Source organism: Pleurodeles waltl, chromosome 9 (assembly GCF_031143425.1).
Source record: "Pleurodeles waltl isolate 20211129_DDA chromosome 9, aPleWal1.hap1.20221129, whole genome shotgun sequence".
NCBI lineage: Eukaryota > Metazoa > Chordata > Amphibia > Caudata > Salamandridae > Pleurodeles > Pleurodeles waltl.
In genome coordinates, this window is record NC_090448.1 from 426,141,094 (window position 1) to 426,156,201 (window position 15,108).

The 15,108-nt window shown below is 40.7% G+C and overlaps 1 protein-coding gene across 2 annotated transcripts in view; it reads right to left on the reverse strand.

The window, feature by feature from the left end:
* MAP3K10 (mitogen-activated protein kinase kinase kinase 10) overlaps nucleotides 1–15,108 on the reverse strand; it is a 244,245-nt gene that overhangs the window by 1,033 nt on the left and 228,104 nt on the right. For both annotated transcript variants that reach the window (XM_069207241.1, XM_069207240.1), the window contains exon 10: nucleotides 1–2,441. This exon is cut by the window's left edge and continues 1,033 nt beyond it. In XM_069207241.1, coding sequence (XP_069063342.1) covers nucleotides 2,023–2,441 — 419 coding nt within the window. In that variant the 3' untranslated portion in view covers nucleotides 1–2,022. The remainder of the gene's footprint in view (nucleotides 2,442–15,108) is intronic.

A 15,108-nucleotide genomic window follows, 5' to 3' on the forward strand; every position in this document is an offset into this window, starting at 1 on the left:
TAGTGGTTGATCCATTAACATCGAAGTGAGAATCTACATTAGTATTGCTTCATAGAATATAGCGATCCCTGTTTCATGATTTGTAGTGCTTCAAAAGGCATTGACAATGTTCCTATTTCAAGATTATTAGCTCTCTTGAACTTAGTTTGACGTGGTGGTTTTAATTAGCAGTGCGCTCTGACATTAGATAGGCAGCGGTTCAAAAGTTAATTAATGGAGATATCCATTTCTAAACAATAGTGTTCTAAAAGTACTGTGACACCCTGACTTCTAGATTAAACAGTTCTAAAAATGAGTATTAAAATCTCTCTTTCGAGATGAGAAGGTATCCAAAAATGAGGTTACTATCAGTGTTCCTTAATGTCTAGAGATGTGAAGACTAATGTATTTATCCCTGTGTTTAGATGGTTAGAGTTCCAAAGATTAACATTCACGGCCCAGTTCAAGAAGAGTACTGCTCTGTAGATAGGATGAGTAGGTTTTCAGAGGTTGATATGAACATCTCTGTCTAGACTAGCTCTCCATAAAGGCACATTGATTGTCTATGCCACTGCTTGTAAATGATCAGCGTTTTTGAGTTAATATTGACATTCCATTGCTGTGTCTTGACAGTAGTTCTTCATAACTGAATATTGATGTGTCTGTTCTAGCTGAGGAGTGCTCTGTACCGTAAACCTGATGTGATTTTTTCCAGATATTTTGTGTTGCATAAAATAATCGTGGCATTCCTTACTATTAACTCAAAAGCACATTAGCTTGTATGGTCTGTTTCCTTTCAATGAGTGATTCACAGGTGAACACTGATGCTTTTTAACAAGATTATTAGTGATCCATTTCATAGGGAAGTATCAGAACTCTACTGTAATTGGTATTGAGCATAGGATGTCTATTATGAGAAGAATTATGTTCTAGAGGTAGGACTAACACCATGGACTCTGTTGATGCTGTGGATAAGGTAGATCATCTTGTATGGTTTCTAGATTAATAAGGGCCCAAAAGCTTTATTAACCTCTCAGTTCTTAGGTTATTGATAGCTTACACGTTAATATTAATGCCCATATTTCTTGATTAAACGTCATAAATGGGTTATTACAGGCATCTCCATTTTAAATGACCCTATGTAGCTTGGACAGTCCCCCCACCTTGAATTATACAAATACCTAGTAGCCTACAAAGGTCTTGTTTTGAAACCTGTTTCTTGGTGATGAAAAATAAATTTATTATTTACTGCCTGATCTATGGATTTGGGCCAATGTCCCAGTTTGTGGTTTGAAGTGGTTTTATCTTCATAAGAACTTCCTATCGTCAAGATTAAAAGTTCAATACAAGGTTTCCTGATTAATAATGATACACATTGTAGGGTATTAGGGATGCCCTTGTTTAAGACTAAAAGTGTTTCACAGATTATTGCCACTCTCCTAGCTACTAGATGGGTAGCTGTCTACTCGCTTGCTTGGGTTCATCAAAATCTGCAGGCATTATGGCTTTTCCATTTTTATATTCGTTTTGCTCCACAAACTGCAGCTGAAATTACTACAAGAACGCTAGTGATCCCTGTTTCTATGAGAAAAGTGCTCTATAGAGGGATTGCAGTTTCTGGGATAATAGTTGGTGAGTGCCTTTTTACTTTTAGCCCTGATCCTAAAATGACAGTGCTCCAAGAGCTATTATTGATGCCCCTAAGATAGGCATATTTGTTTCACAGCTTATTGCTAGCCCTCGTTTGACATATGGATTCTCATGCACCTCTACACTGGTGCCCTCAAGTCTTTCTTACTTAGATGGCGACACTACGAAGCTAGATTCTTAAAAAAACACAATTGTTGTTCACCTTTTATGATTCCACATGTAAACCGACTCTGAGGAGACTTTCCAAGAGAACTCCACAGAGTAATACTTTAGAATATGAGAATACATTCACAAATATACCACGTGGGGACACAAGACACTGCATTCTATGTAGAAACCGCAGCACCTCTTCTTCTTCAGCTTAACAGGTTAAGCATGCCCTCAAGTCTAGGGTCAGTAGGAGACATCAGTATCAACGTCATACGAAGGGTCTCGCAGAGGTGGCTGACCTGCACCACAGAGTGCAACTGTGCAGTCCTGACTCTGGCCCTCCATGTCTATATCCAGCAAGGTCGCCTGTACGACAACTTGATCTGCTTTGTGAAGGGCAGGCATGGCCAACTTATCCTCATTGGTGCTGCTTGATGATGTCTCACAGCTGCTGCTAGGGGAAGTACTCTGTGTTTTGCCAAATGACACAAACTTCCAGCGATCTAGCTTGGGCTTATTGGCAGAAGGCCTTGGCCGAGGCGCAAACTCTAGTGTCTTTGGCCTCTCAACCATGGAGTCCTTCTCAGGAAATTTACGTCGGAATGGCGGAGGGAACACAGAGTGGGGGTTTGGTAAATGGGGGACTTCAGCTGGATCCCAACCTGGAGAAAGAAGAATCATCAAGTGTTAACATATTTGGATTATAAACATCTAGAGAAAGGATCATTTATTATTATTACCCTCTGATAATGACAAAACAGTATACTCATACAATCTTCACAGTAAAACAGAATACAGTATGTAAGTGAATTACAATCTAATACAGGTCAATGTTCAAGCCAGTGCAACAATTGGTTGAAGTAGGTACAAGCACTTCCATTCAAGAGGGGAAAGTGAAAGGCCTCCTGTTCTGCAGCTTAGTAATGAAGCCAAGCAAATTTATTAGGTAACCACAAAAATAACATGGCATAGCAAGGTGACCCACTGTAGTAGACATAAGGGAAAGATGGATAAAATGATGCAGTAACAAAGTGGAACAGATTGTGGAGAAGAGTGCAATTGCATGCTTCCAGTAACCAAAGATTTTAGAGAGAATCAACGTTAGGACATCATGGTCAAAGTGGGGTAACGCCTTTCGGAATGAATGGCCTAGCAGAGATGGGACACTGAAGAATGGCAGATGCAGAGCATCCACATGCAGTACTGAGACATCACTAGATGCATAATAATGTCATGAAATAGCATTCACAAAAATAGCATAGCACAGGAAGGTGGAGTTTGGAGGTGATACAATATTTGAACCATTTGCAGTGCAAATTGGAGAATAGCAACCACATGCATCCATCTTTGTCATTCTCTCCATTTGTCCTGGAATACACAAGCTACTACTAATTCAACAAGTCCCACACACATATATTTTAGCTGTCTTGAGTTTTTGCTGTACGTGCAACTTCATTTTTATGATCCATTTAAAGTATTTTATTTTTATGTTCCATGGCACAATTTTTTGATAAGTTATGAAGATCCTGACCGAATGATGGGAGTACCCAAAGAAATTATCTGTATCCATGGGATGTCTGGTCTATTCTATTTATGTGTTCAAAGAAGGATCAACATACTTAAAAAATGTTAGGCAAGCCCTCATACACCAAACTAGGTGTCAAGCTTTATCAAAGGTCCGCTTCATTCAGATCTTGCTTTGGAATGTAGAGGTGGATTCTCCATAGACGATACAGTTGGTAGTGCACGTTTTTGGCCATGGTGCTGATTTAAGAATGTTGGGTAAGACTTTTGTTTAGGATGACTCTAGAGATTTGGCAGTGTCGAAAATGGTGGGTTTACTGTTAAGGATATTATCTGTGTCTATCAAGGATTGCAGCAGAAATGTTGATTTTTAAAGAGGGAGATGAGGAGGAATTCAGTTTTAAAAGGGTTTTGTTTTAGGTGATGGTCATTTAGTCATGAACACAGTTTAGGGTGATGAGTTGTGAGATGTCATTTGGTGAGGAGACCGTTAGATACAGTGGTGTGTCATTTGCATATTGACGATGGAAGATCCCTGCCTTCTTAAGGAGGACTCCAAGTGACTCAATGTATAAACTGAATACAGCTGGGGCCAGGATAGACCGCTGGGGAATCCCCTGCTCAACCGCTATTGGTTTAGAGAGATAGTCATTAATTTTCATCCTTTGCGCCCTGCCCATGACGAATGAAGCAAACCATTTAAGTACCACACCATCAGCGACCAAATACTTTTTGAGTGTGTCTAGCACTGTGTGGTGGTTAACCATGATTAAGGCTCATGATAAATAGAGAGGAAGCAGGAATTTTTGTGAGTCTATGATTCGAAGTGCATCATCAACGACTTGTAGAAGTGCTGGAGACCAGATTCGTGTTCATTGTTTTTGATGTGTTGGGCGAGTTGCTCCACTACACATTGTTCCATGATTTTTGGAAGGAAAGGCAGGTTGGAGATCGGGTGATAGTTGTTGAGGTCGTTAGCATCTACAGAGGTTTTTTTCAGGAAAGGGTGTTGGGTGGGGGCGTATCCAGTTTGAGCCAGTAAGGAAACATTCCTTGGCGGAGAGAGAGATTCACAAGTTTTGTCCAGTAGTGCAGCATGTGAGAATAAAGGTCTTTGAAAGTGTTACCCAGTACTGGTTCTACAAAGTGGATTCAGGGTTTTATTTTCACGACAATAGGGCATAGACTCTGGAGGGTATGTAGGCAGGTTTGACCAGATCAAAGAGTTGCTTTGGTTGCTTCTTGGCCAAGTTGAGGAGTGATCAAAAGTGGGCAGTTTTCTACCAAACAAATTGTGTTTTGTACATGGCCCTGTGATTTCAAAGAGAGGTTAGTGGTGGAGGGCAACTGCCTTCATTTCTTCTCAAAGATTCTTAAGGCTTTCCTTTCCTCCCATGAGAGTATTTTGACAATGGTGCTCATGTTTAAGGTTGTTTCCTTTTGCTGTAGGATGGAACTATATCAACAAGTAGATCAAAAAGACCTTCAAAGGTACAAGATGGAAGGTAGTAACTTCTGAGTAGTGTTGCTAAGCATATGGGTGTCCATGTTCCTGGTGTCTTGAAATCAAGTAGTTGCTCTTTTTAGCCGGCCCATTATCACCCTATATGAGAGTCGGAAGATGAGGGTAATAAGGGAATGATCAGACCAGTCTACAACGATGGGATCATTCACTGAGAACAGGTCTTCTTGGAAATTACCAGGTCTAATATGGAGCCTTTTGTATGTGTTGGTTTTAGGTTGTGTTGGATCAGATCGTTGTTGAAGAGAGTGAAGGTGAAGTGGTTTACTAGAGTCTTCTGTGGTGCCCCAGTGAAGACTTAAGTCTGCCGGAAGGATCATTTGGGGGTTTTGGTCAGTTATAAGTTCCATGCATTCCTCAACAAAGGCAGTTTTACCACCTGGTGGTTGGTAAATTGCATTTTGTTCTGAAAGGAGAATTGTGTTGAGCACGTAGGTCCAGAGTGAGGCATTCCAATGTGGAGAGTTGCCATTTGGTATCTCCTTGCTTTGTAGTGAATCTCTGTAACTAGGTCGCTGTAAGAATTAAGAGGTCTTGCTCATACACTGGTGGTCTCCAGAATCGATTTTTGTAACTCTCTCTTGGTCTCCCCAAAACCCATCTCACCCCTCTGAAAGCACTCTTACACACGGTAGCACAGTGGTCTATGGGGCCAAAAGGAATGACCACAATACACCTATGATGGTCACTCTCTGCTAGTTGCCAGTTGAAGTCAGGACTAATACAAGACTGCTTGCATCATCCATTATGCTCTACACACATCCATTCGGAGTTACGTTGTGGACAAACTCAAGTTATCAGATGGCTCTAGACCTTTGCAAAATGCCAAGGCAATGCTGCTAGAACCCCTGTCCTTTAAAAAGTAACGACTACTAGCACAATTCTTCAAGAGTAACACAACCAGAATCTGGAACCGATTACCCCCAAATCTACCCACAACCACCTTGCTGGTAACTTTCAAAATGGACCTTAAAGCCATTCTCCTTTAACAATAATTTAGCTAACACATTGCAAATCAATCTTGACGGGAGACATCTACACTATCTCCGTCTCATCAGGAGCTTACATTTCACTGCTGTACATACCGCTTGTATATTTTGTTTTTCTCTAATGACCTACCATTTGGTAATTTTTGAGCTTTGTAATTATTTTTGGTAGGATTTGGCACGTTTGAACCACATGCCATTTCCATGTAACTAAATATTTCTACTGTAAACTGCTCTAGCAACTTTGGGTAATATCTGCGCTATATATTAATATACATACCTAAATAGATAAATATATAGGTGAAAATATTAAAATACTTAATTAGCTGCATTTGTAAACTGTGTCTTTTTATTAGTCTTGCGCATATTGTATGGTACTTAAGTGGTGTCAATTTCTGTGGTATCATCTGAGTTCAAGGTTGTGACATCCCATCTTAGAATTAGAGTGGCTCAAAGGTCATGTGATACCACTTCCTGTGATGGCTTTGGGGTCAAATAACATATGGTGTCTCTTATCAACCAAGCTCACTCTGGCCTGATAACAGCACATCTCACACCTTTGTGCGCAGTGTTCGAGGCTGCGGGTACCCTTGGAGTTTGATCACAGAATTATAATGTTGCATTAGAATGGAATCTTCACCAAGTCGGTCACACTGTTTATCTTTTCTTAATCTAAAAAACAGCACGTGACAAGACAAACAATTCCTTAATCATTCATGCTAGTGCCTGTGCACAGAAAAGCACAAAGTTTATCCCAATTCTTGGAGCACGTTATAAAGTGGGGCTGAAGCAGGAGAGAATGTAAGATCACGATGGCTTGTATTTTGGCCAATGCTGAATTTGTGTCAATACTTGCAAGGGGTATGAGCCTCCACTCATTGTAGTGAATCAGGGCTTATTTCTCATCACCAGACTGCCCCAGAGCAAAAGTGAGAAAGACAGAAAAGGGAGATGGAAGCAGGGAGAGAAGGATCGGAAAACAGTCTTGAAGGGAAAAAGCAATGGTGAAAAATAAAGTAGAAAAGTGAGATTTTGATATAGAACTTGTTGGTTGTTGAGGCATGTGGTGGAATCAGAAAATTAAGATTTAGCAGCTTTGCTGTTCGGCAGTCAGTAACACGCTTGCATGCTCATTGGCATCTTTACAAAAAGTAAGCAATGATTTTAGCTGGTTCAAGCCTCCCTTTTCCCACCCAGGCAAAAATGAAGCAGAAGTAGGTAGCGTAAGGTGAAAGAGTGGTAGCTATAGCGCTTGTAAGTGTACTGGCTAACAAACCAAGTGCATGTGGGTTAGTGATATGTTGTTTTCCTCATATTGTCACACTTATTTTTTTTATTTATTTACCAGGCAAGAATTAAATTCAAGGAGTGTGTGATACCCTACGACTGTGTGCAATGCAGCTATCCATTTATTAAGAGTTCTTCACATTGCTACAAGGGGCACGCTGGGTGGCTAGTAGGACTCCCGATGTCCCAGGAGGCAGAATCCTAGAGATGTTTCACCGTGATGCTTTTGAGGAAACGAGCAAGCCTACACCCTATAATCAAATAGTAGATGTCTTCAGATTCCTTTAAGTAGGAGTTCACAAAGCAAAAAGTGATATTTTTCACCGCCTTTAAGAACGACACATTCTGTAGATTGAGCTGCCTACTTGTTCCAGTTCTCAATCACTTAAATCTTTATTTTGCTGCATTTATTATTTGCAGAGAATCTTTCGCATCTGTTTCTTGAAGCCTCAATGGCTTAATGCTTTCCTTCCCGTTGTCTGCATAAATTCCTCCTTGCACCGACTTCATTTTGCCGCACTTATTATACATGGAAAATATTTTGCATCTCTTTCCTGAATCTTTGAGATATCTACTATTGGAGTATTTATGTAATATACAATGGCAAGAGTGTATGGGAAGCCTGACAAACCCCATTTGCATATTGTAAAGAAAAGGACATCGGAAGTTAGGTCCTTACGAAGGTGGTTATCAGTTGTCTATGCCACCGAAGAGTTCATTAACGGTTACTTGAGCCCCCTAGTTAAGACACAACAACGGAAGACTAGAAAAATAATGATCTCCTTGCTGTGTTCTTAAGAAGATTGCTGGGGAGGAGGGATCTGTGGTTGAATGTGTGTGATTTTAAGTGTTAGGTTTAACTGAGAGATAGATGTGGGTTTTGTAAAGTTTTATAGTATGGTTTTATCAAAACAAATACTGAATGATGTTTTGTACATTGTAAAAGTAATAGAATATATAAATTGTTAAAAAACAAATCACAATAAATGAAATAAAATGTATCGTGAATATTGGTCGGTCAGTGTTTTCTGCGGCTTAATGTCCAGTAAGAAGTATATAGGCTAGGTGGGAATGTATTTCTATTTGCAAATTACAGCTAAAATATTGCAACCCATGGAGAGAAACTGATCTCCCTTCCATTCGCAGGTTTCTCTATCACTGCCTCAGCAGTTCCTGCCTTATGTAGCAGTTCAGTTTTTGCTCTCCAGGCTTCCCACTCTTCTAACTACTGACAACGAGCTACTAGGGATACCAAGTCATTGATAAAACTGAGGGGCTGGTGGACAAGATCTATTGATAAAACTGAGTCAGTGATATTACTGAATCGTTGGTAATATTGAAAAACTGATAATACTAGACCAGCAATGACACTAACCCACTGATGAAACTAGACCAACAATGATACTGACCCATGGGGGCACAAGACTGACATTCATACTGAGGCATTCCTGGTAACCGACCAACAAAGATACTGAGCCTCTGGCTGTGCCAAACCAACAATGGTACTGAGCCACAGGTGATACTAGACCAACGCTGGTACAGTGTCACTGGTAACAGTGAGCCACTGAAAATAACAGACCAACTATATTACTGAGCCATTGATGATACCAGACCAACACTGATACTGAGCTGCTGGTGGTATTAGACCACAATTCTCACTGAGCCAATGGTAATACTTAGTCACTGATATTTCCGAACCACTGCTACTACTGAGCCACTGCTAAAACTAGAACCACAATTTTCCTGAATCACTGATGACCTCAATAATTGGTTCTTATCCTTTTGACTTATGTGAACCACCACAGGATCATTACTGGAATCCTGCGACTTCCACTGAGTCATTAATGGAAGTCAGGGACCCGGTCTAATTAATTTATATAATTTGAACATCAAAATAATACTTCGAAATACAGAATAAGGATACATTAAAACACACCATTAAGTATTTTATTTAAGACACATATATAGAAAAGTTTAAATGTTATTTTTAAGAGGAAGAGTGGAGTTTTTCTAGGTTTGTTTTTTAATTCTAGAAGATGATGTAATATGCTCGACTCTACGACACCGCTTTGTCTTTTTTGCTCCTTTAAGTATACTCTCTTTTCTCGCTTCAACTGAGGCTAACCATCGTCCATGCAGATAACTTATTTTTTAACACTCAATTTCAAATTCCTTCACGTTTACAGAACATTTTAAAATATGACATTTTCAATTTTACATTTTGCCTCTTTATTTATGTATATTTTATTATTCAGCTAATATTACTTAAATTCCTAAACAGTTGTGGACCTCCTTTATTAGGTGTTGTGCATCCCACAGATCCGCAGGCAACAGGGTAAGAACTGCTGCCCTAGATCAACAATAAGGCTGAGCCACACTCAAGCTCAATGTAACTAGACTCTAACCCTTAACAGTCTGAAAATATGGGTCCTGTCTTCAGTCTGATTGGCAGAGGGGTGGGTAGTGATGCCATCAAGGGTAAAGTAAGTTCACCTCTGTTCCAGATGCAGCTATGGACAGAGCCAGGGATCACCAGTGCTCGGAGTCACATTGCACATGCCAATTCTAGACAGGGATGAGTGGCCATCTTAGAAAGGAGAGACAAGCCAGAGCAGAGCCAAGTGTCTGGCTAGGATCTTAGAACCTGGCCACGAGCCGAGTCCTTTAAAATGTTTGCTGTGTACATTATACAAGAAACATCACAGTTGCTTCAATTTTTTTTTTTTAAGTGTATTTCTTTAAAAGGTGGATGCTTTGACAATTCGTCACACTATAGCAGACTGAGAAATGCTTACTAAAAGTAACAGGTTCTAAACCTGGACCATTGGTGAACTAAGAGGCAAGACCGTTGTCATGTAAACCCTGTACGTGGCAAGATAGAGCAACATTATGGTCTATTAAATCAAAAACAATGTTGTTTGTACAACTAGCATTTTAAACTCGCACATTTGAAAGTGCTTTCATTTGACATAATGAAAATATAAGATCTTGTGAAATAAAATATATTTTTAAGATTTCACAATTCAAACTGGGAAGCCATGGTTTATCCAAGTTTTCTAGTTTCACTTTTTACAAATAAGCCACTAAATGGTACCTATTTGTCTTTAGTTACCTTAAGGCTGTTTTGACCTCTGTCAGTTTCTCTGCTGTTTTTATATAGCAGAACTAGACCAAAAGGTATTGGAGCGCTTTACATGAGCACCATGATAATAAGTGCCATTACACAAGGTCACGTTCATTTTTATAGGCCCTGGAAAACTTAAGTGATTTACCCAGAATCTCAGGATGATGAGACTCGAAACTACGTTTCCATGTTCCCAGGTAGCAGTTCTGGCTGTAAAGCCACATAAGAGTACATCTATGGTGGCAGGCATCTGCCACATGAACTTCAGCTTTTGTCTCCATTTTGTTGTGTAACACATTAGATAAACGAATCTGTGGACTCGCGGGCAGATAGATGACGGACTACAAAGTTTATATTTAACGTGAGATCGTTTTTTCCATCGCTTCCTTGAGTTTGACAGAGAATTTGCTTAGTACCAAAATGTCCCTGCAGGTGGCACTAAAAGACCATAAGCTTCCTGACTGCAAGAATGTTGCACCAAAAAAAAAAAAAAAAACTAGATTCTGACAACGGTCACTGGGAAGGCAATACACTATTGCTGTCACGTTTAAGAAGAGAAATGGTTTCCCTGTTCTCATAAAAACTCACACAGTTACGTATGTTTTTAATGTGCTTTTATGAAAATGTGTGTGGTGCTAACTGCCCAATGGATCGAAGAGTCAAAAGAATGAATAAAACTGCAACATCCCGGAAAGCTAATTAATAAATTGCAATTGTAATTTTTTTCTATATCGCGCTTACTGTCGATGGACAAGGTGCTGAAGTTATTTGCGACGAGTAGAAGGCTATTCTGGAAACCCGGGTTAGAGTTAAATAGGTAGTAGATCGGGAACATGCGCTACCCTTTCCTTGTATTAATGTCTTAAATTTGAGCTCTTCAGATCTCATTATTTTACTCTATAATTTTGAATAGGGATAGATTAAATGAAGTGCATTAGTAAAAGGGACGATGTGAGGCATTATTGGGAGTGGTAGACATGCGTTATTGGATGAATAGGATAGACAGAGTGAAGAGTTTAGAAAGCATGTTTGGGAGTCCATAGTGGTTAGAAAAGTTTGCAGTGAGAGGGAATGCAGGAAAAGGCAGAGATGGAAGGGTTTTTGACAATTTAAATACACATATCAATAGACATGCACTCCCGAATATTTACCTATATGTATACACACATTATACATAGTTATGTGTTTATATATAGGTTTTTTTATCATTTTGTTCCCGATATATATAATTACTATATAATGCATAATCTCAAGTACTGCATACACATGTACTTTCTAAATCATACATTTTTTAAATATATATGGACTCACACACAGGAATTATATATATATATATATATATATATATATATACACACACACACATACGTAGGAATATTGATACACACACATATATACGCACACAGCAACAGTTACATATTCAGATACACATTCATGTGATGGTTACATGTACATATATGTGTGTACATATCTTAAGGTAAAACCCTTTCAGGGTAAGAGTGATGCATAAATTATGCAACTATTTCCGTTTCGCATACTGCTTGCAGCCACAACACAGCGGATCACAGTGGGCAACCTGTAACCTTGAAACGCTTTCCCTCAGTCACTCTTAGTTGCAACCACGTTCATCTGATGTTGCTGTCACTGTTACAATAAATGGATTAAAGCATAAGAAGAGAGGTGGTCGCAGCATTCTTTCCTAAAGGAACATGGTTACAGCTAAGAGTGACAAGGGAAAGTGTATTTCGAACATATATACATGTATTATTGTTTTTCACTGCAAAAAACAAAGGTTACACTTAGGAAATAGAATTAAAAAAACCTTAGCAATTCACTCAAGAAAGCAAACGTTATATTCAGGTTCTGAATTTATGTGCACAAAACCTGAGCAATTCAGGAGGTATAGTTAGAGTTATTTCAAGTAACTATAACTCACGGACTAAGGTAACTATGACTCGCGCCCCGCCACCCACAATTTTTTCTACAATAATTTAACTTCTAATGTTTCATTGATTATTTTTAGTGACGTTCTAAAAGTTGTCATGAGTGCTGAAATATCTGGGGAAATTAGAAGTTCATGGCGATGGCTCGAGTTATAGTTACCTTAGGTTGCGAGTTATAGTAACTTGAAATAACTCTAACTGTAACTGCTGAATTTTTTTGATTTAATGCCCCTTCAACTGTGCGGCAAGATGTTCTGCAACTACCACATTTTGATATCAGACTCTCGAAGAAGGCCCAGACATGGAATCACTCTATCTCCATAGAGGACCTAAAGCTGCCAACCACCAGCGAGGGAACTCCGAGCCCCAGAATTTGCGAAGAAGCTCAGGGGGCGGGGCCAGGAAATACCACGCGCTCAAAGCGCTACTGGATTCCCCGTGCCGTGGGACACAGAGCTGCCAGCCAGGGGACTCCGAGCCCCAGAATTCGCAAAGAAGCACGGGGGGACGGACGACACAGCGCGCTCAAAGTGCTACTGGATTCCCTGCGCTGGGGGCCACAGAGCGCCAGAGCTGCCAGCCGCCAGTGAGGGGACTCCGAGCCCCAGAATTCGCGAAGAAGCCCAGGGGGGCGGGGCCAGGAAACACCACACACAAAGCGTTACTGGATTCACCGCGCTGGGGACACATAGCCGCCAGCGAGGGGACTCTGAGCCCCAGAATTCGTGAAGAAGCACAGGGGGCGGGGCCAGGAAACACTGCACGCTCAAAGCGCTACTGGATTCCCCGTGCTGCAGGACGCGTGCAGGCCAAAGGCAGGCCCGTCCTTTGCCCATCAGCGACCAGAGGAGGCTGGGCTAGGCCACCCCCCTGAGAACTGTTAATCAGGGAGACGAGAGGCTAGCAGCACGAGCGGAACAAGTCCCTAAAGTCCAAGGTAAAAACAAGTAGTACAAAGATAGTGCCTGGTAGATTCTGGTCAGTGCCACAACAACTCTTTTTGTTTGTTCAGCACCTGGGTCGCCCTAATCTGCCTTTTACCGTAGAGATAGGAGAATCTGCCCAGTTTTATACTGTTTTTTTCGGGTGTGCGAATCATCACCTGCAATGGGCAAAAGGAAAATAAGTATACAAAAGGGGGAGGGTGCCCAGGGCCCTCTAACCCAACCATCAATTTCTAGTTACCTGTCATCTGTTATTGGGGCCATAGAAACTGAACTAGTGCAGGTTGAAGAAAAAATGGAGGATGTTCACAAATTCACACAGAGACTACCCCTTGAGCCCACCGTTTTTGTCAAGTCTAATCAAGGGTCACAGGGCCCTTCGAGAGTCTCTACTATCAGTATATGTCAGCCTGGTATGGAAGTTCCTTGTATGCAAGCCCTAACCGAATATAAAGAACCCAATACCCATTGTCCCTCCATGACTCCTCCACCACTGAAAAAGAGAAAAGTGGGAGGCCGCTCTAAAAACGCTAAAGGTGATTTAGGGGCTAAGAGGAAATCTTACTTACATCTGGAAGACCCTGTTTGTCATTTGGCAGCCCTGATATGTCACCGGATATTCCTATAATCGATAATAGAGAGAAGGAAGTTTTACGGGATGATGTTACATATACAAATGCTTTTATACTTAAACCATTCTGTGCAGCCTTGGAGGAGAAACTTGTTACCCTGATAACTAAAAAATAGGAACACTTTCATACTAATATGATTAGGATGATCTCTCAATCAGCATTAAGACCAACTAATATGGGCAATCTTTATATGGAGGAGGCTGTGCCCGAAAAAGGAGAAGTATTGTATAATCTTCCACTTAATGATCATGATTCACCTTTGGCACAGCCATTAGCCGGACACGGACCCCCACTTATGGAGCTTAATCCTCTTTTGGAGTCTAGAAAGGGATCCCACTCAGGTTGCTCATCTGCTCCTCACATTAATTCCATTTCTACCAGAGAAGAGCCATTGCAACTTCCACCTGATTGCATGCCATATGTTTTGGTTTTAGCAAATGTGCCCCCTTTAGATCCTTGTCACAATGAAGACACCCAGGCATTAATGAGGAAGTGTGCTCATTGGTTAAGGTCTAAAACTAGATATCAAGGAGATTTAAATGATAAGATTCTTATGGCACGCAGAGTGAAATCTGTTGGTTCTTCAAAGAAAGTATATGAGGGTGACTGCGTTGTGATTAACTTTGCCAATCCTTGCCTAGTAAATTGCTTGTTGGCTGACCTGTTTTATTGTGCCAGGAAGGAAGAAGGGATTCAAATTTACCCACTTAGTCATTTTTACGACACAACCCTCTTACCTGTTAGCACTAAACTAGCTCAACGCAATTACAATGCAGGGTTGGCTATAACACAAGCACGGCCAAATAATTATTTTTTTAGCCGCCAACAGGATCCGATTCCTCTAGATGAGAATGATTGACATGTGGACAAGGACAGGTCCTCAGGAGGCGTCCTGGAGGGATCAGCGGAGGGTATTGGGCTTGATATTTCTTTACTACAGTATGGGCTTGACGAGTCAGACATCCCCCTCTTATGCCTTGTTAACTGCTAGCATTGATGAGGAAATGGCGGTAGGGTCAGTGTTTAAATCGCTAACATTACTCTGCTGGAAAATTGCAGGGCTTCGGTCTAAGGCAAAAAACTTAGTGTGGTTAGAATTTATATCTACATACGATGTATTTGTTTGCAGGAGACCTGGTCAATGGACCCCTTTCATTTGGATGGTTACTATTCTGTATATCAACCAGCAACTCCCTCCCTAGCGGGAAGGGCAAGTGGGGGTCTTTTGGTTCACGTCTCATTACAACTCCCCAAAATGGAGGCATCTTTAATCTGGTCCTCATCATACTTCATGGTTGTTTTATTGCTGATTGAGGGGAGTAAGAGTTTATTGTGAATAAATCTTTATAACAACATCCCACGTCACC